This window comes from Bufo gargarizans, chromosome 6 (genome assembly GCF_014858855.1).
Source record: "Bufo gargarizans isolate SCDJY-AF-19 chromosome 6, ASM1485885v1, whole genome shotgun sequence".
NCBI classification, from domain to species: domain Eukaryota; kingdom Metazoa; phylum Chordata; class Amphibia; order Anura; family Bufonidae; genus Bufo; species Bufo gargarizans.
The window spans coordinates 119,126,534-119,153,340 of NC_058085.1; the positions used below are offsets into that span (position 1 = coordinate 119,126,534).

At 45.3% G+C, this 26,807-nt stretch overlaps 1 protein-coding gene across 2 annotated transcripts; it reads left to right on the plus strand.

The window, feature by feature from the left end:
• The first annotated feature begins 581 nt into the window (after positions 1–581).
• On the plus strand, positions 582–25,312 carry STARD3 (StAR related lipid transfer domain containing 3). Of its 2 annotated transcripts, none has more exons than XM_044296939.1 (14): positions 582–651; positions 3,080–3,341; positions 7,696–7,773; positions 10,428–10,505; positions 12,219–12,272; positions 13,550–13,667; positions 13,774–13,872; positions 14,025–14,179; positions 20,889–20,951; positions 21,058–21,153; positions 21,321–21,400; positions 21,479–21,583; positions 22,055–22,148; positions 24,148–25,312. In XM_044296939.1, the coding sequence occupies exons 2-14, from the start codon at positions 3,129–3,131 to the stop codon at positions 24,253–24,255; spliced, it is 1,341 nt and encodes a 446-aa protein (XP_044152874.1). In that variant the 5' UTR covers positions 582–651; positions 3,080–3,128; the 3' UTR covers positions 24,256–25,312. The 2 variants fall into 2 exon arrangements, with proteins under 2 accessions (XP_044152874.1, XP_044152872.1); XM_044296937.1 differs by having other exon boundaries at positions 592–704.
• Positions 25,313–26,807: the final 1,495 nt, after the last annotated feature.

Sequence of the window (26,807 nt, forward strand, 5' to 3'; positions counted from 1 at the left end):
TTCATATGAAAAGCAACGAGGGGCCTGGGCACCAGCCACTTGAACGCTGCCCTGGGCACCTTCAGAACCGAATTAACATATGGAATAAAAGTGTTTTTTAGCAAAAATAAGCGACGGACAGCTATACGGTAAGTAGCATTCCAATATGGGGACTATAATGCAGATCATGGTGTTAGTGTTCTATAATGGTCAGTTTACACCTAAATCCTCATGTGTGAACACGGCCCACGCCTACACACGTTACATTCAGGACTGCTGACAACTTTAGGGCTATTATTTGGCCACTAACATTTTGCTAAGACTCCACATATGATTTACCAATCTGCCTCCACCACACACAGACACACATAACCCTATGCCAGGCACTAGCCCTCAACTGCCAGGAGGAGGAGACATTCACACTGTATCACCACTAAGCCACGCCCATTCAGGGGAAGGGTCTACCGTCAGTATCACCGTAAGCAACGCCTACCCGCCAGATCACTGTGAAGCCGAACCCCCCCCCAAATAAGGAGTCACGTGGATTTATCCGCCTACCAGGAGGAGGGGCTATGCCCAGATCATGTGACACTCCTGCATCTTCCGCCTCCCCTTACTTCCGGGTTGTTGTGTTCGAGCGGTGAAGGATAGAAAGTATCGGAGCGACAGAACGTATGTATGGGAGAGACCACTGACTTAACGCCCTTAACGGTATATCGGCAGAGGTAAAAGGATGAGCCAGATGTTCTATTGCATGTACGATAGGGAAGGGATTCCCCAGTGTCGTGATATGATCTGCCTTCTCCACAGTGAGCCCTGGTTCTCTTTGTGGTAAGGCTTCCTAAATCCTGCAGCTGTCCTGAAAATGTATCGGAGGTTTTACCATATACCTTGTTTTTCAAATCTTTGTGTTTCAAGATCTCTGTTTGCTGTCAGTGAATGGGAACTACTTACAGTAGTCTGAAATAATATCCATCCCAGTTATGTGGTGACCCCGCTTATCACGGGGCAGTTACTAGAGAGCGGTGCACCAGTGCGGTCATCACTTGACCCGGGCGGATAAGGAACTGTTAGGATTCCATTCACTGACAGCAAGCAGAGACTTAAACGAAACAAGGATTTGATACACAAATTACACACGTTTCCTGAGCTCTAGGGGTGACGCTGCTGCCTCTTCTGAACCAGAGCGGCACTGATACTCCGACATGTGGTAGTAAGTGCAGCTCTCGGGGTCGGGTCACCCGTGATGAGGGTGCACCACCCAGCCAAGTCTGTGTGTTAGGGCTCGTGCATTGCGGTCTGCAAAACACGGATACTGGCCGTGTTTTGTATTTTAGCGGAACGTCTGGGCCATAGTAGAACAGCCCTATCCTTGTCCGTAATGCGGATGCCACGGAACGGACATACGGATGCGGACAGTACACCGAGTGCTGTCCGCATCTTTTGCGGCTCCATTGAAGTGAATGGGTCCGCACCTGACACGCAAAACAAAATGCGGATCGGGTGCAGACCATAATTACCATTGTGTGCATGAGGCTTTAATGGGGAAGTTGCCTCTACACTAATCTGAAGTTTATGGGCCTTTAAAGGGGTTGTCCAATTTGTCGCTATGGGAAACCAGTGAATGCTGCTGACGAATATTTTTCCGACTATTCCCTCCAGTCCATAGGATTACTGGAGATGGAGGGGCAGTGCGTTACTGTGGAGGAGGCTGGATGACCTCTCCTGTCACGTGCCCCTCCATCTGCAGTCACTTCAGGAACAGGTGCAATCTCAGGGCCTTCAGCAGCTGCACTCCAATGCAGTTCCATGGGTTGTCTCGCCGGGGCCCCATGTTCCCTCGTTTGAATGGAGCAGTGATCACACGTGTTTGCTTCTGCTCTATGGGACTTCTGGAGATAGTTTAGCGCTGTGCTCTAACATCGCCAGCAGTCCCCGGAGAAGAACTTACCTCTCCAGTAATACAGGGGAAGGGGAGGCGCGTTCTCTTGACCGTTGGGGCCCCCAGCAGTCAGACTGATCACTTTCCCATCACCTATGATAAGTGTGTTTAATGGGACAGCCCCTTTAAATGGGTTCTTGGGCTTTAAAATGGCGTATCCTCAGGATAGGTCATCACTATCAGATCGGCGGTGACCCGGCACCCCCGCCGATCATCTGTATGAAAGGAAGGCGCCGTGCCTATGGCAAGCAGGAAGCCTTCACTTCAGCTTCATACAGCTGATCGGCGGGGGTGCCGGGTGTCGGACCCCCTCCGATCTGATATTGATGACCTATTTAAAAGCCCGGAGAACCCCTTTAAGGAAAACAGGTTTGAAGCTAGATTTTCACAAGGCAAACACATTATGCTTACATGCCCTGTGCCATATATCCTGGGGTTTACTTGGTATACGCACCTCACTTAAAGGGGATGTTCTGCCATAACCACTTTTGCCCCCATCCGTTTGATTGGTGGCACTGTACCAATCACACACTTATCACCTACTCGGTGGTAGGACAAACCCTTCATATAGAATTAGTCTACAGAAAAAGCTAAGTGACCTCCTAAATACATTGCATGATGCGTCCTGCTACGGATTCCAAGTTACAGTCTGTATTATAGTCGAGAGCTGCGTTCACAATTCCCCAGCCTCCAGAGCTGAAATCTCCCAGTAATGCTAGACACAGGCCTTTATCTGGTGATGTGCGGTTTATACCAGACCCTGTACAGTGATGTAGAAAGAACTGTCCGCCTTCGTTATGGGACTTGCTCAGGCGGCTGTAATACGCCCCGTTTTAGCGCCTGTTTTCCGATCACAGATGTGCCCTTTCCGTGGGTATAATCTGATCTGGTGACTGTATCCTGCTGTAAGTGTGGGTCGTTACTTCCAGGGCCAGGTTGGGATTTGTGGCCACATAATGACCTGATTGAGTCCTTGGATGTGTCGGTCAACAAGATTGTTGACTGTTTCCAGTGACAGCCAGTAAGGATGGCAGTGTTTTCGGAAGAAAGTAGCCATGTTCTTTTTTTTTTTTTTTTAACCTCGTACAACCCCTTTAACCCGTGATGTTGGGGTTTGATGCACACATGTATAGATCTTCTCTTTGTTGCTCCTGACAGATGAAGCGGTGACCATTTCTGATGCTGACGGTTTCCTTGACTTGCCAAGATGAGTAAACTCCCTGAGGACTTGCAGTCTGAACTAGAGAGGAGTCTACCGGCGATCGCCTCCCTCAACTCTTCTCTGAGCCAGAGTCTGTCGCCGCAGTTCTACCTTCCGCCGGGGCAGCGCCGGGCGATCTCAGATGTGCGCCGGACATTCTGCCTTTTTGTAACGTTCGATCTGCTCTTCGTATCTCTTTTGTGGATCATTGAGCTCAATGTGAGTAGTGTACTTCAAATGACACGTTTAGTTTATGTGACCAAATAGTCTCCTACTGATGTAGCAGAGCTGAATTTGTCACTGGAATCAAACTGCAGGCAAACCTACTGTGTTATGTTACAGGGGTTGTCCTCTTATCAAGTGGTGAGATTGGTAGGGGTCCGAGCGGTGGAATCAGCACTGATCTAATAGTTATTTTCTATCCTATGGAGAGGAGGTAACGTGATATAACTGGAATACCACTTTAAGGCCCCATTCACACGTCCGCAATTTCATTCCGCATTTTGCAGAACGAGATTGCGGACCTATTTATGTGTGGCCCGAATACGCAATTGCAGACCTGCACTTCCGGGTCCGCAATTCTGTTCCCGAAAAACGCACATTGCCGATCCGTGGATCCGCAAAACACTTTACGGACGTGTGAATGGAGCCTAAGTTAGATCCATGGGGGTCCTACTGCTGGGACCCCCACTGAATGCGAGAATGGGACCCCCATATTCTGTGGAGCCCCCAGAAATGGACAAAGTGGCTGGTCGGAATGTGCTGTGCAAAATAACCGTGGAGCCCCAGTTATGGGTCTTCAACACAGTGAAAGCCAGATATCCCTCAAAGGAAGGAAAACCAAGCAAAGGGGTGTCCCCATTACAGAGATCACCAAATCCACCATCTTATGTGGCCCCTATGTCAAGATCCCGCTCTTTTACAAGCTTTAAGAATGTGACGGGGAAAACCTACGCCAGTTGGTTGGAATGTGCGCCGCCTCTCCATTTATTTCTATGGGAACAAAATCTCCTTCCATTTCAGGGGGACTCCATAGAGTAGGTAGTCCCCGTTCTCGTGATTGGGGAGAGTCCCAGCGGTAAGACCACCACTACCTAACAGTTATTACCTAGCCTGTGGATAGAGGATGACTTTTTCTAACTGGAATACCCCTTTAAGTGACAAATTTGGCTCTGCTATATCTGTATGTACTTCCTGGTCCTAGTTTACCTTCTACTTACCTGTTGAGTACATTATTATCAGGCTAAGGGTTCATTCACACGCCCGCAACCATAATAAAAATGCCTTTTCTTGTCCGTGTCTGTGGACAAGAATAGGACATGTTCTATTTTTTTTGTGCTGTCCGCATCTTTTGCGGCCCCATCAAAAATTAATGGATCCATACCCGTTCCGCAAAATTGCGGACCCATTTGTGGACGTGTGAATGGACCCTAAACATATCATCCCTGTCGTTCTGGTAGCATTGTGACTCTTTCTTAAAGAGGACCTGTCACCTCTCCTGGCAGCTCTGTATTCATAATTACCTGCAATCCCCATGTAATATGAAATCTTATGACTGTATAATGTGTCATCCCTTTATTATTCCTTCTAGAAGTTATGAATGAATTGCTAGCCATTTGCAATGAAGGTCTAGATGGGTGTTTCCAGTGGGCGGGGGGGGGGGGGGGGTGTCCTTGCACAGTCTGACACTGGCAGCACCGATTGGATGTTGCAGGGTCAACCCCCAACTGGTAACACCCATCTGGACCTTCATTTCAAACGGCTAGCAATTCATTCATACCTTCTAGCAGGAGTAATAAAGGAATGGCACAACGTAAAGTCATAAGAAGAGATGCTCCAGGATTATTGTTACATGGGGAATGCAAGTATTTTCTAAAACAGACATGTCAGGAGAGGTGACGGGTCCTCTTTTTAAGTGTGTGCCCGGAATGAGGTCACTTTCACAAGTCCGTATTTGTGAGCCCAAAAAGCTGTAAAGGTGCTGTGATTTCCACTATACTCTGCAGGTTCCCTCCAGGTTTTTGTCTTACAGGGGGTGTTCACACTTCAAGAGACGGACTCCAGACTCTGTGAGACATTTCTATAGTTGAGAAGGCCCACTCTTGTCACACATGTATCCCCTGCACTAAGTATGCCATAAATATACATTTCACACATTTTTTTTATGTCTAATGGCACTGCCAAATTTTGCTGCCAGGTGGGAATTTTTCCAGGAACGACCAGGGGCATGGACCTAGTCACAGACATGTGACGTGCCCCAGCATCAATAAATTAAAGTGTCAAGTGCGTCTGCCCTTAGGAGCTTGCAATCTATGATGCTCGTCCAGGTTATTGTTTTACCTGTGACTGTGATGGATGAGCTTCACTTTTCTGCTCCTGGCCTGTTGCCGATAAGGTCATTTATCAGTATGAAATGTAGAAGCTGGGATTTAGATTGCAGAGGGCACAGTGCCCATCCATCTATCACTCGTTAATAGGGCGACTAACACAGTTAGTATTGACTCTACCTTCAGCCAGGATTAGGGGCAGATACAGAACATGTTCTGTTAGAATATTTTTTTTGTTTCTTGGAAAGCTGGGTGATAAACAGTATGCCTATCGTTACAGATTTCATCGGGATACCATATAACTTAAAGGGGTTTTCCAGGAGTTTTATCCTCTGGATAGGTCATAAATATCTGATCAGTGGGGGTCCAACACCCAGGACCCCCGCCGATCAGCTGTTTGAGAAAGCACTGGCGCTCGCAGTAGCTCTCAGCTCACCAAGCACCGCGCCGTACATAGTATAGTGGCTGTATTTGGTATCGCAGCTCAGCCCCATTTACTATAATGGGGCTGAACTGGGCCTCGGCTATTTGAATGGTGAACGTGACCTCACACTGCCTAGACTAAGCTATGAGAAGGCCGCAGCGCTACTGCAAGTGTCGGTGCTTTCTCAAACAGCTGATCAGCAGGGGTCTCTGGTGTCGACCCCCATCAATCAGATACTGATGATCTATCCACAGATAAGTCATCAGTGTAAGGCCTCATGAACCCGACCGTTGTTTTGGTCCGCGTCCGAGCTGCAGTTTTTGCGGCTTGGATGCGGACCCATTTACTTCAATGGGGCCGCAAAAGATGCAGACAGCGCATCCGTTGCTCCGTTCCGTGGTCCGCAAAAAAAAAATATAACCTGTCCTATTGTCTGTTTTGCAGACAAGAATAGGCAATTATATCAATGGCTGTCCGTGCCGTTCCGCAAATTGTCCATGTTTTGCAGATCTGCAATTTGCGGACCGAAAAACGCACAACGGTCGTGTGCATTAGGCCTAAAAGTCTTGGAAAACCCCTTTAAGCTGGGTGTGCACATATCAGTTTTGCCCATCCGGTTTCTTTTTGCGGATCTGGATACAACAAATAGCCGTGTAGTGCACTTAGCGCACAGGTCCAGCACCGGCAGAAGAACATAGCACGCAGCGTCTTTCTGTCCAGTGTTATTTAACATTCTGCATCAGAACCGATGCACTGGATAGGAGCGGTTTCTGTACCACTTATTGAGACCCCTGAATATGAAGCCATGTAACACTGCAGCATGGTAAAGCAATGGGAATAGAATGTCCGAAAAATCCAGTGTGGATTTCTGCCATGGTTTTCAGTTTTCACTGCTGCGGAATCTGCTTGTGGATTATACCGTTCAATGGGGCTAATCCTTGTGTGGCCACCTGCTGCGGTTTCTGCAATAGCAACGTGCTTGCCTGTTGAGAACAATGGGAAGCATTGTGTAAACATTTCTATGTGGATTTTGGCGTGCAAGCGTGCCAAAATAAGGGTTAAAGTAAAAACTCCATGTGAACATGTCTTTAGAGTGAATGCATTGCTATACAAGTAGGCAATGTGTCATTCAGGAACTTGGAGAAAGGTGAGTAATAATCTCAGGAGCTGTCTTGGCAGCCCCATTGGTTGTCCCCTAGTTTTCCCAAAAATAAATGTATTCAACAGCTGGTTGAGGAATGCCTTGTTAGATATTTGTAAGTGGAGGGGTACCTCACCTAGACCCCTCTGTCAACCAGAGCAAGAGCTGGTATCTGACATATTGTACATTAATTTCAGAATTGAGACATTCCCCTCCCTGTACCCTAGGAACCATGATCTTATTGTTGGGGGAACTATTCAAAAGTAGAAGGCCTCTGACAGTAAGCTGATCAGAAGGTTCCCCCAGCGATTGACTGTGATCTTTGGACAAGCCTGACAGCAAGTGTTCAGTTTCCCTGCAGTGCCACCGCAGGAGAAATGAAGCATTACGCAATTTTTGTTCAAATCAATGGTCTGTTGATGTAATTTATGGACGTGCTAAGTCCTCAAAGATGTTCCTTGCAGACACTCTCCTATATGGTTAATAGATGAGGTTCTCCTCCAGACTATTAGGTGTCTTACTGACGTTTGATCTTCTCATTGCTCCAGTGAACTTCATAGGCACCTTACAGTAAAGCGAGTAAACTAATGTAGGACCTCATAAGATGTGGAGTAAGGCATGTCACACTTTTTTAAGGGACTGTACCCACAGAAGAATGACTGTTTTCTTTCTTTCCCTTAGACTAATGATGGGATTAAGAACAGCCTGGAAAAGGAGATTGTGGAATACCAGTTCAGTAACTCGTTTTTTGACATATTTGTAAGTGTTGGCGCTGTCTTCCAGACAGAGATCCAAGTATTTTCTTTACCTATGACTATTCCCTATAAATGTTCTATACTTGTAACCCTACAGTGTTCAGTTATATTGTTGCATTTTATTTTATTTTATTTTTCAAGTAATTAAAGGGTTATTCTCATCTCGGACAATGGGAACATATCGATAGGATTTGCTCCCATTCTCTGATAGGTGCGGGTCCCAGCGGTGGGACCCGCACCTATATCGGGAATGGAGTCCCGCAAAGTGGTGGCTGGAGGACTCTGGTCAGGCCACCACGAGCTCTGTCCCCATAGAAGTGAATGGGAGCGCATCACGCATGACCAGCCACCGCTCCCAATAACTTATATGGGCCCGATGGAAATAGCCGAGCCAGCGCCCGGCTATTTTCAGCGGCCTCCTAGTAAATTAATGGAGGGCGGCTGCCCATGCGCAGTGTGCCTTCCACCACTTTCGGGGCTCCGTTCTCGACCTGCACCTATCAGACAATGGGGATATATCCTAGCGATATGCCCCCATTGTCTGAGGTGAGACAACCCCTTTAAATCAGTTGTACGCCGTAATCCCTGTTATGGTGGGTTATTATAGGGGGTTTCCCTCTGTAAACATTTAAAATGAGCATTTACCTGCTTATGCAGTGACGAGTTTTGACATTTACTTACATAATATGGTGCCACCTGGTGTTCAGAGTGTAAAGCAATGTGCACCTCCACCTAATGAGCTGACTGTGGCTGGTCACCCATGCACGTTCACTGTCCCCGCAGCCAGGTTCCTGCATAGTGATCCTCTGTGCACTGCAGAGCAAGAAATGGCTTCTCCACAGAAGGATATTACCATTATGTGTGTTCACGACCACTTGGGTCATTAGGTGGACGTGCAGATTGCTACACACTATGAACACCAGGTGCTGCCATACCATGTAAAGATGTGTTGTCTCTGCTGGACCTTGTTTTTGTTTTTGGTTCATGATGTTTAATGACGGGAAAACCCTTTAAAGATGCCCTTCGGTTGAAATGTATTTCTCCAAAATATAGTTAATTCTGCAGTAAATGGCACGGTTTAAGTCCTTGCCCTTTCTCCCCGATAAAGGGTTTGTCTCAATTCAGCAAATAGCATTTATCATGTAGAGGGAGGTAATACAAGGCACTTACTAATGCATTGTTATTGTCCATATTGCCTCTTTTGCTGGCTTCATTAATTTTTCCATCACATTAAACACTGCTCTTTTCCATGGGTTACGACCACCCTACAATCCAGCAGCGGTGGCCATGCTTGCGCTCTGTAGGAAAAAGTGCGTGCATAAGTACACTTTCCCGTATAGTGTACAACCACGACCACCGCTGCTGGATTATAGGGTGGTTATAACCCCTGGAAAAGTGCAGTGCATAATGTAATGGTAAAATGAATGAACCCAGCAAAGGAGGCAATATGGACAATCACGATACATTAGTAAGTGCCTTGTATTAACTTTCTCTACATGATAAATGCTATTTGCTGAATTGACACAACCCCTTTTAATTCAGTGCTAATTCTGCTCTGAGCCGTGTATGTGAATAATCGGAGACAGACTGGCTGCTAAGACGGTGGTTGTTAATTCTTTTCCCTAGTGACCAGGCTGTCATCTCAAAGCTGATGGCAAAAAGCTCAGCTCTATGAGCAAAGAAGCGTTAGGCAGCTTGGCAGTAGTTAGAACATGCCATTTAATGCTTGTAGAGGACCTGCCTCCTCTCCTGACTTGTCGGTTGTAGTAACTACTTACATTTCCCATGTAATAACGGTTCTGGAGCATCTTTTCATACAACTCTCTAAATTGTGCAATTGTGCTGTTCCTTAGTTATTGCTACTAGAAGTTTATTAGCATATCTGCAATTAGGTGTTACCCGTGGGGGGGAAGAATGTGTCCCTGCACAGTCTGATGATGTCCAGTCAGTGATTGTGAGCCAAAACCAGGATTGGGGCCTCCACAGACATAAGGTATAAGTGAAATGTCTGCTCCTCTTCTGTGTTCAGAGCCGCACCTGGTTTGGGCTCAAAATCACTGACCGAACACGGACTGTGTGAATGAGGCATTAGCCTATGCAGGGACGCACCGCTACAGGTAACACTCAGTTGCAGATACATTAATAAAGGAACATAGAGTTAGGAAAAGATGCTCCAAAAGTGTTCTTGCATGGGGAGTAAAATAATTTGTCAGGAGGAGTGACAAGTCCTCCCTAAAGAAACCCTGTAACACTCTAGGGGGTAGTTGCAGGGCACCGCGGCTCTTAGGGCACATTCAGACAACCGCATGAACGAGTCCGCATTCATAATTAATGGTGCCGCAAAAGATCCGGTCAGTTTAAAAAATATATAAACAAACAGCCTTTGCCCTGCGCGATCCAGCGCAGGGCAAGGAGGAGCATGAGGGGCCAGAGGGGTGAAAATGGGGGTATGTCTGGCTTCAGCTCTAAACCCAGACAACCCCTTTGAGTGCTAGAAACCCTCTGCAGTATTCCCATTAAACCAGTGTATTGTCCATGGTTATCAACTGAAGAAATATTGAATGAAGAACTTGGGTAACCTGCTGAATGTAATGCGTTATCTTTATGTACTTTATCAGGCTGCGACCGTGACATTTTCTATTTGCTTCCTTTTTCCAGCTGCTGGCAGTGTTCCGCTTCTCTGTTCTGCAGCTCGGCTATGCTGTCCTACGACTTCGACACTGGTGGGCTATAGCTGTAAGTCCTTCTGGAAATAAGTATCATACCTAGCTATTCACCATCTACAATTACACGGCTGGTAAATTTTGAATCCCCCGATTTGCACAACCATACACTGAAGTGTAGCGTGTGATTGAATTTCTCCTAAAACCAAGTTTACCAACTAAGGCTACTTTCACACTGGCGTTTTGGCTTTCCGCTTATTAGATCCGTTCAGGGCTCTCACAAGCGGTCCAAAACGGATCAGTTTTGCCCTAATGCATTCTGAATGGAAAAGGATCCGCTCAGAATGCATCCGTTCCGTCTCCGTTCCGCTTTGGAGGCGGACACCAAAACGTTGCTTGCAGCGTTTTGGTGTCCGTCTGACGAAACTGAGCCAAACGGATCCGTTCTGACACACATTGTAAGTCAATGGGGATGGATCCGTTTTCTATGACACAATGGAAAACAGATCCGTCCTCCATTGACTTTCAATGGTGTTCAAGACGGATCTTGGCGATGTTAAAGATAATACAAACAGATCCGTTCTGAATGGATGCAGACTGTTGTATATCTGAACGGATCCGCACCCAACGAGAGTGTGAAAGTAGCCTAAATGGAGCAGTCGTGGTAATGACATTTATATCGTACAACTGTTTAGGCAGCTTGGGCCATAAGATGTCAGAGATGCTAATTACATGGACAACCATTCATGTAAAACTGCATTTACCTCCCGACAAACTATGGATCTTGTTCCGTCATTATTTCATTCTGCATCTCCACTACAATGTGTAAAAAATGAAGGCCAAACGACAGCCCCGATCTGCCCCAGGTTTGGCACATAGGTAAATCGGATGCTTAGAAAAGTCTCTAGAATGTACGGTTTGAGATATTCGCAAAAGAACAAATGTGGCAGCATCCCATGACCGTATAAGCTCCAAGGTCTCTATCGCTCACGCTGTGGAGGTCACTGTTGGGGAGAGGGGGGGGGGGGGGGGTGCTGTGGCGGTCACTTTTATGAGGGAGCTATGTGGATATCTTTTAACCACAGACAAACAACAAATTAAATAGACCCATGTGAAGCCAGTTCATTCTGCTAGTGTTTTATATATTGATCACTTAGCCTAGGCACAGCTTAGTCCCATTCAAGTGAATGGGTCTGGTCTGCAATACCAAGCACAGCCACTATACAATGTATGGCATTGTGCCCAGTATGCTGATCAGCGGCGGTGCAGGTGGCTGATCTCCACTGATCAGGTATAAGGTCATAAGTATTCTTCTCCAGGAAAAACTCGTTAAGGCTGGGTTCACACTTGCGTTGTGAACTCCGGCACTTTGATTCGGTCACTTTATTCAGCATATATGCCGGAATGCGACCGGATCCCATTACAGTGAATGGGTATCTGGCGGTGCACGGTGATATCCGGCTGTGCCAGTCGCGGTGAACCCCTCTGGCGGAGCAGACTGCTGGAGTTCACAGTGCATATGTGAATGTGGCCTAAGTAATTGTATTCCCATGACTGACTGTCTGTAGGTGCAGGATTATAGCAAGTTGGATAAAGTTTGGTAGGGCTGTATTGCCCCAACAGATTATCTGTCCAATCAGACCAATAGTTGGTGTGTTTAACAAAAGATCTGTGTGTGTGAACGGCGATCTGGCCGATGATTGGTCAGAAAATCTGTCAGATAATCTGTTGACGTCATACAGCCCAAAGGTGAGAAATGAACAGTTCATTTTGCTTCTTTTACCAGATCACAACCCTGGTGACCAGCGCGTTTCTGATTGTTAAAGTGATTATGTCACAGGTGAGTGGACCACAGTTCTGTGAAGCCTCATACACGAGAAATGAAGTGTTATGGTAGTTAAAGGGGTTGCCACACAACAGATAATTATCACCTAACCATAGGATTGGTGATATTAAATGTGTCCTTGCTGGAGGGTCCCGCTGTTGACCCCCTCCTCCACTGATCACCAATACAGGTGTTCCTAGCCAGTTGTACTCTGCCGTCTTCACGTGTCTCATAGACCTTCAGTGGAGCTGCAGAACTCCTGCTCGAGTTCAGCTCCATTCAATCTCCTCTTCACATCATCATGCAGGGGGGCCCAGGACCCTTGTTGTGGTGATTGATGGGGACCACCAGCAATCAAACTTCTAGCTCCTATCCTGTGTATAGCTCCACGGCGGGTAAACCCTTTCACAGCTTGGTGACTAGTGTTCCTGGCAGTTTTATACCTTCTGTTTTGTGTCGGAATGATTGAGTTACAGTCGGCATCAGGTGAATTGGTGTAAACGTATACCTAAAATCTTGAGTACCTTACTTAATCCACTGCATTTATTATCTTCTGGGCATTGGGCACTGTCATTAAGGTGGGTTCACATAACGTTTTTGACGTCCATTTAACAGATACATTGTAAAAAAAGTGTTGCACATCACGTTTTTGTATCCTTCAGTCCAATAAAAAAATGTATACGTTAACATATACAGTTTTTTTTACAATGGAATTTTATGATGACCGGATGCCACTGTATGGCACCAGTCTGATGCGTCTGCTAAACGAATGGCAGAAACGTGATGTGAACCCACCCTAACTTGTTGACAAGTCCCTAACAGATGACCTGAGCTCCTATAATACAGCAGGATGGCTACGTGAAGTGAAATATTTGGAGCATAGGGTCGAGCAATAGAGCGCAGTGCCCTGATCCAGCCATCACCTCCTTAACCTACAGAGCTGAGGCAGTTGGGAAGCCCAAAATGGCCTCTTGCCTTCAGACCAGCGTAAAGACCATTTTGGTAAATGGCGTTTAGGGGCGCCAGCGTAACTGCCTCTTGTAGTGCAGCAGAACAGCTAGTTCTCTTGTATCACATTACTGTAGTCTAGTGTGTAGACCACACTTCTCAGAATTCATTGCGTCAGCATGGGATTCTGGGGGATTTTAGCTGTTAGTTAATGCTGCTCTGGATGCAGACTCAAACTCTTGATAAAAACAAGATAATTCATGTATTTACAGTTACTCAACTTTTTTGGGTAGATTATTACTTCTATACACACCTATGTTTTAAGACATCTTCTGGTTTCTCAGCTACTGTCCAAAGGGGCGTTTGGGTATCTTCTGCCCATTATATCTTTTGTACTGGCATGGCTGGAAACATGGTTCCTGGACTTCAAGGTTTTGACACAAGAAGCAGAGGAAGAGCGATGTAAGTGGCTACTACCTTGAAGGGGTAATTAAAGGGAAGGTTGAGGGATTAACCTATAATTACCCGTCCCCCTCATCTGAGTATTATCTGTATTGCCTTATTTCAGGGTATCTGGCAGCACATGCCGCTGTTCTACGCCCTCCCCTTTTGTACCCAGGAGCGCCCTCTGAAGGACAGTTTTACTCCCCACCAGAGTCTTTTGCCGGTGAGTTACTTTTCCATGATGTATGTCTTCTCCTTCGGCCACTGGCAGCATCTAATGAGGTCTTCCTTTCTATACTTAATCTGTGTTAGATGGACACCTTTCCTCAGGCTAGCTCAGTGACTTCTAGATTACATTTGTCTCTGTCACCACAGGGTCAGATAACGAATTTGATGATGATGAGGAAACTGTGGGTCGTAAAGCTGTTACTCCCCAAGAACGAGAGTATGTGAGGAAAGGAAAAGATGCTTTGGAGATTGTGGAGCAGATACTGGCACAGGAAGTCAACTGGAAATTTGAAAAGAGCAACGTGAGTATGTGCTTCTTCTCACAGCACTGCCTCTGTCCACCTTGCATTCTCCATCCATTAGGACTACATGCATGATTACAATTTGACAGTGAAATTTATTTGAAGAGGCAGCCTGTATGGCAGAGTTTCTCAACTCCGATCCTCGGGACCCACCTACCTTCAGGATTTTGAGAATATCCCACAGAATAATTACCTGTGGTAAGTCCTGATGCATGGACACCAATTATATCACCTGCTCAATACTAAGGAAATCCTGAAAACATGACTGATAGGTGGGTAGGTAGAAACCCTGCTGTATGAGCTTGGTATGGTGCATCACCTTATTTAAAGTAGTTTTCCAAAATTTGGATATTGATGTCCTATCTTCAAGATCAGATCAGTGGGGGTCTGACTCCTGGCCCCTATTATTATTACTTATCTGTTTGAAGAGGCCGCGGTGCTCCAGTGAGTGCCATGACCTCTTCCCAGTCCTGTGACTGTGACATCAGTCACATGGCCTAGGCACAGCACAGCCGCTATGCTTGGTAAGTTGTGGGGAGTCCGCAGCACTCACTGGAGTGCCGTGGTCTCTTTAAACAGCTGATAGGCTGACTCCTGGCACCACTGCTAATCGGCTGTTTAGAGACCACTGCACTCTGGTGAGCACCGTGACCTCTTCCCAGTCCTGTGCTGTCACGTTCATCGGTCCAATGGCCTATGTTAAGTGAGTGCTGCAATAGCAAGCACAGTCTCTATCCAGTGGACGGCATTGTTGTTGGTAAGCTTTGAGGAGAACACGGTGCTCACTGCAGTGACCCGTCCTCTTCAAACAGGTGATAGGTGGTGTTTCTGGGATTTTGACCCCTGCCGATATGATATAGATGACCTATCCGGAGGATAGATTATCGATATTAAACACCCACAACCCCAACTTTCTTTAGAACCTCCTGACGATGGTTCACATATGCTGAATTGTCGGGACTGTCTGAGCCCTGTGCCCTCAGACCATGGAGATCTAGGCACCTACATCAATTCCTCTCCGCTATCCCCTCATCCCCGGGACTTGATAGATCCCTTACACCATTTGAAAAATCGTGTATAGGCTCAGGAGTATACCGTCACTCTCTTTCAGAATTGTATAAAGCGTTAGTATTACCTGAAACGGACTTCCCTCCTTACACTAGCAAGTGGATTCAGTATTTGCAAGTTGATATCTCTTCCGACCAATGGTCCAAATTGTTTCAATTGGCTCATAAATCCTCCATTGCCAGTAAATATCAAGAGGTCAGCTAAAAAATACGATCAAGATGGTATTATGTTCCGACCCGTCTTCAGAAAATGTTTCCAACGACGTCCCCGCTATGCTGGTGTTGTGAAGCATCTCAAGGCTCGTTGCTTCATATTTTCTGGCAATGTGACAAAATCAAACGTTTCTGGGAATCAATCCACAAGACCTTGGCAACTATGTTCTCTTTTTCTGTACCAAACACGCCAGGTTTTTTCTTATCATTTCTTTTCGGATTTACCCTTGAGCTTACTCAGTCGGTCATGCTTGCGCCATCTGGTAATTGCGGCTAGGTCCTGCATCCCAGCGAAATGGAAATCCCCTGCTCCACCATCCACTGAGCTTTAGGTTCAGAAAGTGGAAGAGATCCGGAGAATTGAGGAACTAACGGCGTTTATGAAGAATAATCACAAAGCTTTTGTTACTGCCTGGTCTCCTTGGTTTGTCTTTCAGGACACCTCGGAATAGCAATCCTTACTGACCTGAAGAGGTTACTTCTACCTCTGTACCTGCCTCATCCTGTGAACACCTTTTTTATTATTGCATTTAATTCTTTTTGGGCTTAAAATTGTTTTTACAATTGTTCTTTATGAAAAAATTTCAGCAGTTTTTGTGATATAGGAGTTACATTTAATTTAACGGTGTTATCCCATGACTAATGTAAATCACATAGTACATGACAATCTCTTTCTAACAAAGCTAGAACCAGCCCTGTACCTCACATGGGTCCAGAGATCTCCCCATTCATTTCTGTGCTAGATTTATATCAAGCTGGCAGCTCAAGGGGAGGGTCTTTTCTACTGCAGCTAAGGGGGCGTGTCCATTGTGCTGCAGCGTTCACCCTATCACAGCTGAGGAGGCAGTTGAAGGATGAAACTGAGCATGTGCGGCCATCTCAGTGAGCAGGACGAAGAAATAAGAAAAAACTAAGCAGGTTTTGCTATACAGATATATTTAACCACTTCAGCCCCGCTAGCTGAAACCCCCTTCATGACCAGAGCACTTTTTACACTTCGGCACTACACTACTTTCACCGTTTATCGCTCGGTCATGCAACTTACCACCCAAATGAATTTTACCTCCTTTTCTTCTCACTAATGGAGCTTTCATTTGGTGGTATTTTATTGCTGCTGACATTTTTACTTTTTTTGTTATTAATCAAAATGTAACGATTTTTTTGCAAAAAAATGACATTTTTCACTTTCAGCTGTAAAATTTTGCAAAAAAAAACGACATCCATATATAAATTTTTCGCCAAATTTATTGTTCTACATGTCTTTGATGAAGAAAAAATGTTTGGGCAAAAAAAAATGGTTTGGGTAAAAGTTATAGCGTTTACAAACTATGGTACAAAAATGTGAATTTCCGCTTTTTGAAACAGCTCTGATTTTCTGAGCACCTGTCATGATTCCTGAGGTTCTACAATGCCCAAACAGTAGAAAAACCCCACAAATGACCCCATTTCGGAAAGTAGACACCCTAAGATATTCGCTGATGGGCATAGTGAGTTCATAGAACTTTTTATTTTTTGTCACAAGTTAGCGGAAAATGATGATTTTTCTTTTTTCTTTTTTTCTTACAAAGTCTCATATTCCACTAACTTGCGACAAAAAATAAAAAATTCTAGGAACTCACCATGCCCCTCACAGAATACCTTGGGGTGTCTTCTTTCCAAAATGGGGTCACTTGTGGGGTAGTTATACTGCCCTGGCAATTTAGGGGCCCAAATGTGTGAGAAGAACTTTGCAATTAAAATGTGTAAAAAATGACGGGTGAAATCCGAAAGGTGCACTTTGGAATATGTGCCCCTTTGCCCACCTTGGCTGCAACAAAGTGTCACACATCTGGTATCGCCGTACTCAGGAGAAGTTGGGGAATGTGTTTTGGGGTGTCATTTTACATATACCCATGCTGGGTGAGAGAAATATCTTGGCAAAAGACAACTTTTCCCATTTTTTTATACAAAGTTGGCATTTGACCAAGATATTTTTCTCACCCAGCATGGGTATATGTAAAATGACACCCCAAAACACATTCCCCAACTTCTCCTGAGTACGGCGATACCAGATGTGTCACACTTTTTTGCTGCAAAGGTGCCCAAATTCCTTTTAGGAGGGCATTTTTAGACATTTGGATCCCAGACTTCTTCTCACGCTTTAGGGCCCCTAAAAAGCCAGGGCAGTATAAATACCCCACATGTGACCCCACTTTGGAAAGAAGACACCCCAAGGTATTCAATGAGGGGCCTGGCGAGTTCATAGAATTTTTATTTTTTTGCATAAGTTAGCGGAAATTGTTTTTTTTTTTTGTTTTTTTTTTTTTGTTTTTTTTCTCTCAAAGTCTCACTTTCCGCTAACTTAGGACAAACATTTCAATCTTTCATGGACTCAATATGCCCCTCACGGAATACCTTGGGGTGTCTTCTTTCCGAAATGGGGTCACATGTGGGGTATTTATTCTGCCCTGGCTTTTTAGGGGCCCTAAAGCGTGAGAAGAAGTCTGGAATATAAATGTCTAAAAATGTTTACGCATTTGGATTCCGTGAGGGGTATGGTGAGTGCATGTGAGATTTTATTTTTTGACACAAGTTAGTGGAATATGAGACTTAGTAAGAAAAAACAAACAAAAAAAATATATATTTCCGCTAACTTGAGCCAAAAAAATGTCTGAATGGAGCCTTACAGGGGGGGTGATCAATGACAGGGGGGTGATCACCCATATAGACTCCCTGATCACCTCCATCATTGATCACCCCCCTGTCACTGATCACCCCCCTGTCAGGCTCCATTCAGACGTCCGTATGATTTTTACGGATCCATGGATACATGGATCGGATCCGCAAAACGCATGCGGACGTCTGAATGGAGCCTTACAGGGGGGTGATCAATGACAGGGGGTGATCAGGGAGTGTATATGGGTGATCACCCCCCTGGTAAGGCTCCATTCAGACGTCCGCATGATTTTTACGGATCCATGGATACATGGATCGGATCCGCAAAACACATGCGGACGTCTGAATGGAGCCTTACAGGGGGGTGATCAATGACAGGGGGTGATCAGGGAGTGTATATGGGTGATCACCCCCTGTAAGGCTCCATTCAGACGTCCGCATGATTTTTACGGATCCATGGATACATGGATCGGATCCGCAAAACACATGCGGACGTCTGAATGGAGCCTTACAGGGGGGTGATCAATGACAGGGGGTGATCAGGGGGTGTATATGGGATGATCACCCCCCTGTAAGGCTCCATCCATGGATCTGTAAAAATCATACGGACGTCTGAATGGAGCCTTGCAGGGGGGTGATCAATGACAGGGGGTGATCAGAGAATCTATATGGGTGATCACCCGCCTGTCATTGATCACCCCCCTGTAAGGCTCCATTCAGACGTCCGTATGTGTTTTGCGGATCCGATCCATGTATCTGTGGATCCGTAAAAATCATACGGACGTCTGAACGGAGCATGACAGGGGGGGTGATCAATGACAGGGGGGGTGATCAATGACAGGGGGGGTGATCAATGACAGGGGGGGTGATCAATGACAGGGGGGGTGATCAATGACAGGGGGGGTGATCAATGACAGGGGGGGTGATCAGGGGTTTATAAGGGGTTAATAAGTGACGGGGGGGGGGTGGAGTGTAGTGTTTGGTGCAACTTCACTGACCTACCTGTGTCCTCTGGTGGTCGATTCTAACAAAAGGGACCACCAGAGGACCAGGTAGTAGGTATATTAGACGCTGTTATCAAAACAGCGTCTAATATACCTTTAGGGGTTAAAAAAAATCACTTCTCCAGCCTGCCAGCGAGCGATCGCCGCTGGCAGGCTGGAGATCCACTCGCTTACCTTCTGTTCCTGTGAGCGCACGCGCCTGCGTGCGCGCGTTCACAGGAAATCTCGGGTATCGCGAGATGACGCGCCGATGCGTCCAGGAGGAACAAATCAACCACCTCCCGGACGCATCAGCGCGTTAGGCGGTCGGGAGGTGGTTAATTGAATAACTCGGTGGCTATGCAAAATTTTGAATTACTTGCAATTACAAAAGTATTCAGATCCAGGTGCTGGTTTGAAAACTGTAGAATATTTTTCGTGGGACAACCCCTTTTAAGCCATATTCTTATCAGTCTAATAACAATTTAGCTATAATGATTGTTTGAGATCAGGGATAAGAGCTCTATATGAACATCATCTGACGGGACTTGGAGTAAACTGAAGGTGTCTGCAAATAGACTCAAATTTAACTCCTGTATCACAAAAACTGCAGCGATTTTTTTTTTTTTTTTTTTTTTTTTTTTTTTTTTTTTTTTTTTTAATAAAGACACTTTGCAAAAAATGATTTTAGCCAAAATGTATAGAACTCAATAATACAAAAATTGCTTCCGAAGGTGTTTGTAGCCTTCAGGGGTACAGCCACACAGGGCAGAATTTTGAGTCTTAGATTTTACTGCATTTCCACAACAAATCTGCTGCAAACTCCACATGTTGCATCAGAATTTTGCTGCAGATTTTCCACAATCTCACCCTCTCCATTGCAAAGTGTTAAATGTCTGGTGGAAATGTGCAGCAGAAGTTGACATGCTGCAGATTTAAAATCTGCATCGCAGGCCAACTTTCACAGGTGAATTTAATTTTTATTTTTTTATTTTCCCAGCGTGTGGATGAGACACCTTAAAGGGAACCTGTCACCAGGATTTTGGGTATAGAGCTACAGACATGGGTTGCTAGATCGCCGCTAGCACATCGGCAATACCCAGTCCCCATAGCTCTGTGTGCTTATATTGTGTAAAAAAAAAAGATTTGATGCATATGCAAATTAACCTGAGATGAGTCCTGTACGTGAGATGAGTCAGGGACAGGACTCATCTCAGGTTAATTTGCATATGTATCAAATCGGGTATTTTACACAATAAAAGCACACAGTGCTATAGGGACTGGGTATTGCGGATGTGCTAGCGGCCATCTAGCAACCCATGTCCTCAGCTCTATACACAAAATCCCGGTGACAGGTTCCCTTTAAAATCCCATCCACTTTGCTGCTCCTGTAAAACACTGCGGGTTTGACATGTGGATGTGCACTAAAGTGGTTGTCCACATTGGGCAGTCACTTTTGATTGAGGAACTACTTCTTGATTGTCACGAGAGTCTTGGAGCTGAGATCTCAGCTGAGTGTAAACTATGGTGAAACTGTCAGCAAGAGTTTAATTCTCCTGCAGCACCGCCACAGGTAATATAAGGCATTACACAGTTGCTCATTTAAGTCCATGTAATGCTTGGATATGGTGAGTCCTCCAACACTAGAGACACTCTCTTTGGACGTTCTTCGGCACAGATGCAGTTCTGGAGCAGCGGAACCCTCTCTTAATCAAAATTCCCAAATGTATTTGAAAATTGGATTTGTAACCCATCCAACCCATTTAACCCATTCCTCTCTTTCTATTTTAGGAAGTCGGAGACATTGTGTACACTTTAGACATACCTTTTCATGGAAAGACTTTCATCTTAAAGGTAGGATTAGAGATTTCATTTGGACTGTATTGGTTTTGTGATTCACTAGTATCTTATCCATATAATGCAGTAGGTGAGGGTGACCATGCTCTTGTTTTGTTCTTAGGCTCTCATTCAGTGTCCTGCGGAGGTTGTGTACCAGGAGGTCATCCTGCAACCTGAAAAGATGGTCTTGTGGAATCGGACAGTGGCTGTTTGTCAGGTCAGCGTTCGCTGTTAGAGACTTGTAATGAGGTCTCTAGGGAAAATATGATTAAAACATCCCCCCCTTTCCCCAAAAGGCTTTTGGACGCTCTTTATCCATATTCATGTATGGCGCAATCTTTCCACTGTTTACTAAAAATACACTGCATCTTCATGTTTTATTAGATCTTACAGCGTGTGGATGATAACACCCTTATATCATATGACGTGTCTGCGGGAGCAGCCGGTGGAGTTGTCTCCCCCAGGTTAGATATCGTTTGTTAGTTATGTGTCTTGTAGTTTCATGGGATATGATATCTTACTAATACCCAATTGTATTTTAGGGATTTTGTTAATATACGAAGAATTGAGAGAAGAAAAGATCGCTACCTGTCAGTTGGTATTTCAGGGACACACCACGCCAGACCTCCGCTGACAAAATATGTGCGGTGAGTTGTCTGTTGTGCTATTATTATAACATATGTCAGTGTAAAATATGGACAACTAGGTCCAGCCAAATTTAGTTCCCTAAAGATGTTTGGGGCATGCTGGGAGTTGTAGTTTTGCTACAGCTGGAGACCACAAATATATACCACTGCATTGCCTTCTATGGACATTGCCTTGTAGGTTTCAGATACAGTATTTTCATATACGTCCACTAGGGGTTGCTGCACACCCTGCAAAAAAAGACTCAACGCTTGAGAGATGACTTACGTTGATATACAGAGTATAGCTGGATGTATGTCACCTGTCCCACCATAGGACGCTATGCCATACTAATAGGTTTTGCTATAACTTGCTGATAGATGTTGGTGCAACTAATGGAACCATCACTGATGTCTACTAGATAGTTCTGGATACAGAGATGACGACCATATATAGATATGATGTAGATTTTATTCTGTACCTATTTTTTGCAGAGGAGAAAATGGACCAGGAGGTTTTGCAGTATTGAAAAGCTCTCGAAATCCTTCTGTCTGTACTTTCATATGGATCCTTAACACTGATTTGAAGGTAGTTCCTGTTTATTTTTTTAAATAATATTTCTGATGCAGTTTCTAATAAGGTGTGTTGGTTTAAAGGGCATCTGTTAGAGCAGATTTGTACCTATGAAACTGAGTGACCTGTTTCATGTGCGTTTGGCAGCTGAAGGCATCTGTGTTGGTCCCATGTTCATATGTGTCCGGAATGCTGAGAAAATGATGTTTTAAAATATGCAAATGAGACTCTAGGAGCAATGGGGGAGTTGCCATTACACCTAGAGGTTCTGTTCCCTCTGCAAATTCCACGCCCTCTCTACTTTGATTGACGGGGCCAGGCGTGATGATGTTTTCACTGCCTGGCACTGTCAATCAAAGTGCCGAGGGAACGGCAGTTGCAGAGAGAGCAGAGCCTCTAGGTGTAATTGCTCCTAGAGGATCATTTGCATATATTAAAACATTGTTTTTCTCAGCAATGCGGGGACATATGTACATGGGACCAACACAGATGCCTTCAGCTGCCAAGAGGACATGGAACAGGTCAGCCAGTGTCATAGGTGCAAATCTGCTGACAGATGCCCTTTAACAGTACTTAGTGTAAGGCTGAGTTCACACGGGCGAGATTTCCGCGCGGGTGCAATGCGGTAGGTGAACGTATTGCACCCGCACTGAATCTGGACCCATTCATTTTTATGGGGCTGTGCACATGAGCTGTGATTTTCACGCATCACTTATGCGTTGCGTGAAAATCGCAGCATGCTCTATATTGTGTGTTTATAACGCAACGCAGTCCCCATAGAAGTGAATGGGGCTGAGTGAAAATCGCAAGCATCCGCAAGCAAGTGCGGATGCGGTGCGTTTTTTTTTTTTTTTTTTTTTTAACGCATGGTTGCTAGGTGACAGTCTATTCACTGTATTATTTTCCCTTATATCATGGTTATAAGGGAAAATAATATCATTCTGAATACAGAATGCTTAGTAGGTGATCAAGTGAGGGTTAAAAACTAAATAAAAAAAATTAACTCCCCTTCTCCTCTTGATCTCGTAGTTCCCGGTCTCTTCTGATGAGCTGTCGGCTAAAGGACCTTTGGTGACGTCAGATCACATGGTCCATCACCGTGGTGATGGACCATGTGATTGGAGCATGTGATCTGACGTCACCACAGGTCCTAGCCGGTAGTTCGTCATTAAAGAAGAGACCGGGAACTACGCGATCAAGAGGAGAAGGTGAGTTAATTTTTATTTATTTTTTAACCCTCAATTGATCACCTACTAAGCATTCTGTATTCAGAATGTATTATTTTCCCTTATAACATGGTTATAAGGGAAAATAATAGCAATCTACACTACAACTAACCCAAACCTGAACTTCTGTGAAGAAGTTCGGGTCTGGGTACCACAGTCGGTTTTTTATCACGCGAGTGCAAAACACATTGCACCCGCGTGATAAAAACTGAACATCGGAACGCAATCGCAGTCAAAACTGACTGCCATTGCGTACCTAATCGCGCGGGTTTGCCGCAGTACACCGGGACGCATCCGGACATGCCCGTGTGAACCCAGCCTAATACTACACAATTGGTGTGTAATATTGACAGTTGTCAGCGATCATAATATTTCTGGGCTATGCTTAGTATAGGTCATTAATATCAGAATGGTGGGGGTCTGACACTTGGCACCTCTGCAACTCCGTTTGAAAACGGCTGCAGCAATTGTGCGGACGCCGCAGCTTCTTGAATACCATGCATATTGTAGGAGCTCTACTTAAATGGGGCAATACACAGAGCAGTCGCTACTAAGCAGACGTCATCCTGGTGTACAGACCAAAGTAAACACTAAGGACTGATTGCAGCATCTGCATAAGGGATGCAGATAGTCAGACACTCTAAATATAGGCCATTAATATTAGGATTTTGGACAACCCCTTTAATTGTCTAATTTATTACATTCATTAATAGGCAACTTCTGATATCGTTTGATATTGTATAAATTACGTGTACACGTCTATAAGACACCTTCATTTTCTTCAACAGGGTCGGTTACCACGCTACCTCATTCACCAAAGCCTAGCGGCCACCATGTTCGAGTTCTGCAGCTTCCTTCGGAAGAGAGTCTGCGAAGTTTACAGCGGATCATCATAATTTTTGTTGTCTTGTGTTCCTGGGCTCCTAATCCGCCGCTTCCTCCCTGCCGCTAAAGCACTGACTTGAAGTTGTTGTCTGCACACTGTTCTCCCCCCTTTCTTTTGGAACGTCCATGGGTAAAGAGCTGTCCTGCGCAGCAGGATCCCTGTTCCCTGGGTCTATTGGCAAGTCTTGTCAATGCATTTCATGAAGATGGACGATGAGTGAAGGGACGGATGGCTGGCACCTGCAGAGCTGGTCCTACCACTGTGTCTGTGGATGAAGGTTGTAGCAGAGCTGAAGAGTCTGAGCCACCAATCAAGTTTCCATTTTTTATTAAACTGAATGGGTGTCGGGGCTTCCTGTTTGGGAGGAGTGAGGACAACCCCATGCTGGGCATGTAGGGTTAATATCTCCCGTACCTAGTGACTTTAATGCATTCCAGAGGTCCAGTTTACAAGTGACTGCATGTGTAGTAATGAGTAGAGGGATGCACTGAATCCGTCAGAAATCTGTGTGCACTAAGTTATTTTTATTATCTGGATGCAGTCCGTTCCAGTCGTTGCAAGGCTTTACCACATCTTAATGGTTTTTCTCACGTTGTATTAATTATTCACTTGGTTTTATCTCTTAATGTTATTTTTATATGAACACCAACCAGTGCCTATCGGTCCTCTCTTCTGTTACTACATAGTTGAAAATCTTTTTGCAGCTTCTATCCAGACCGAGAGTTGTGGGTCAGTGACCACCACAGACCGGCGATAGCTGGCCAAAGGCATGAGGGTTCTTTCAGGGACCCAGGAGATCCCCCCCCCCCCCCCCCCCCCGATTTAACTGATTTGCTATTGGCATCTGGTAACGGCTTATCTTTACCCCGGCCAGAGGAATAACCCGACTGTTTTGCTGGCATTGAGAGCAATGTGTATGATGGAGTTAGATAGGGTAGATACCTGTTGGATGGACAGTTTTTTTCATGCCTGTAGTCAGCTTAGGCTACTTTCACACTAGCGTTCATGGGTCCGTTCGTGAGCTCCGTTTGAAGGAGCTCACGAGCGGACCCGAACGCCTCCGTCCAGCCCTGATGCAGTCTGAATGGAGCGGATCCGCTCAGACTGCATCAGTCTGGCGGCGTTCAGCCTCCGCTCCGCTCGCCTCCGCACGGACAGGCGGACAGCTGAACGCTGCTTGCAGCGTTCAGCTGTCCGCCTGGCCGTGCGGAGGTGAGCGGATCCGTTCAGACTTACAATGTAAGTCAATGGGAACGGATCCGCTTGAAGATGTCACCCTATGGCTCAATCTTCAAGCGGATCCGTCCCCCATTGACTTTACATTGAAAGTCTGAACGGATCCGCGCAGGCTACTTTCACACTTAGAATTTTTTCTAAGTTATTAATGCAGACGGATCCGTACTGAACGGAGCCTCCGTCTGCATTAATATGATCGGATCCGTTCAGAACGGATCCGATCAAGCGCAAGTGTGAAAGTAGCCTTAAAGGAACACTCCAGGCAAAAGTGAAGGTGTGTTATGGTAATTACAGGGCCTTAAGCCGTATACACGGTGAAGACCAGTGTTGCCTAAAAGGTTCCTGTTTTAAGAGAATCTGATGGCTCTCCTGGCACATCTGTTTCAGTAAATAATTCCAATAAAATTACAGTTCTGAAACGTTTTTTCCCCCCTTTTTTGCATTGCTGTTCCTCTTTTATTCCTTCTGCAAATGCATAAAAAAACTGACAACTGGCTCTAGCATTCTCCTTGTCAATAGGGTGTGTCCCCTCTACACACTTAAGGTCCCTTTTACGTGGGACGATGATTTAGCAGATTGTTGGGAAGGAAGTGTTTCATACATGCATCGGGTAATCTGCAGTGCTTTTAACCCGCAATCTCATCGCTAACGAGCATGTAAAGGGCCCTTTAAACAATGTCCAATCGTACCCTGTTGACAGCTTGAACATCTGTTTATTCATAGAGTTCCAGGAGGAACAGCAGCAGAATGACTTTTTTTATTTTTTTAGAAATGGCGCTCTTGCATTAGTTCATGGGGCATTCACCACATTAGACGTGGAGAGCTGTCAGGTCCTCTTCAAGCATGTGTTATTTTGTACACCAGCAGGTATATGAAAGGGGATTTATACAAACTGTTAGCCCTTCAGGGGTGTATGTTCCATGACTGCAGATTACTGTACTGATCTGTGCTTTCTTCATTTCAACAATGTGCATATCTGGAATGTTGTTGTTTTTTTTGTTTGTTTTCTAATGACTGATTCTTTTCTTTTTATTTTGTTGAAAAAAAAAAAAATCGATAAAGTCATTTAAATAGATTTCCGTTTATATTTTTTGTGACAGAGGTTTCATGCACACGGCATTGGTCGGCCGTTTCGTGCATTGGGGACCGCAATTTGCGGTCCCCAATGCACGGGCACCATCTGTGCGGCTGCTGCGATGGATCCAGACCCATTCAACTTGAATGGGTCCATGATCCGTCCGCACCGCAAAAAAAATAGAACAAGTTCTATTTTTTGGGTGGTGTGGAGTCACAGAGAAACCCCATGGAAGCCCCTCCGGATTGTGG

What these genes read in the sequence shown, in the direction of transcription:
- STARD3 (XM_044296939.1), top strand. Translation starts at nt 3,129, where the DNA reads ATGAGTAAACTCCCTGAGGACTTGCAGTCTGAACTAGAGAGGAGTCTA. An exon ending in GACACTGGTGGGCTATAGCT is followed by an intron (nt 10,506 to 12,218) that starts GTAAGTCCTTCT and finishes TTCTTTTACCAG; the next exon opens with ATCACAACCCTGGTGACCAG. An exon ending in GAAAGACTTTCATCTTAAAG is followed by an intron (nt 20,952 to 21,057) that starts GTAGGATTAGAG and finishes TTTTGTTCTTAG; the next exon opens with GCTCTCATTCAGTGTCCTGC.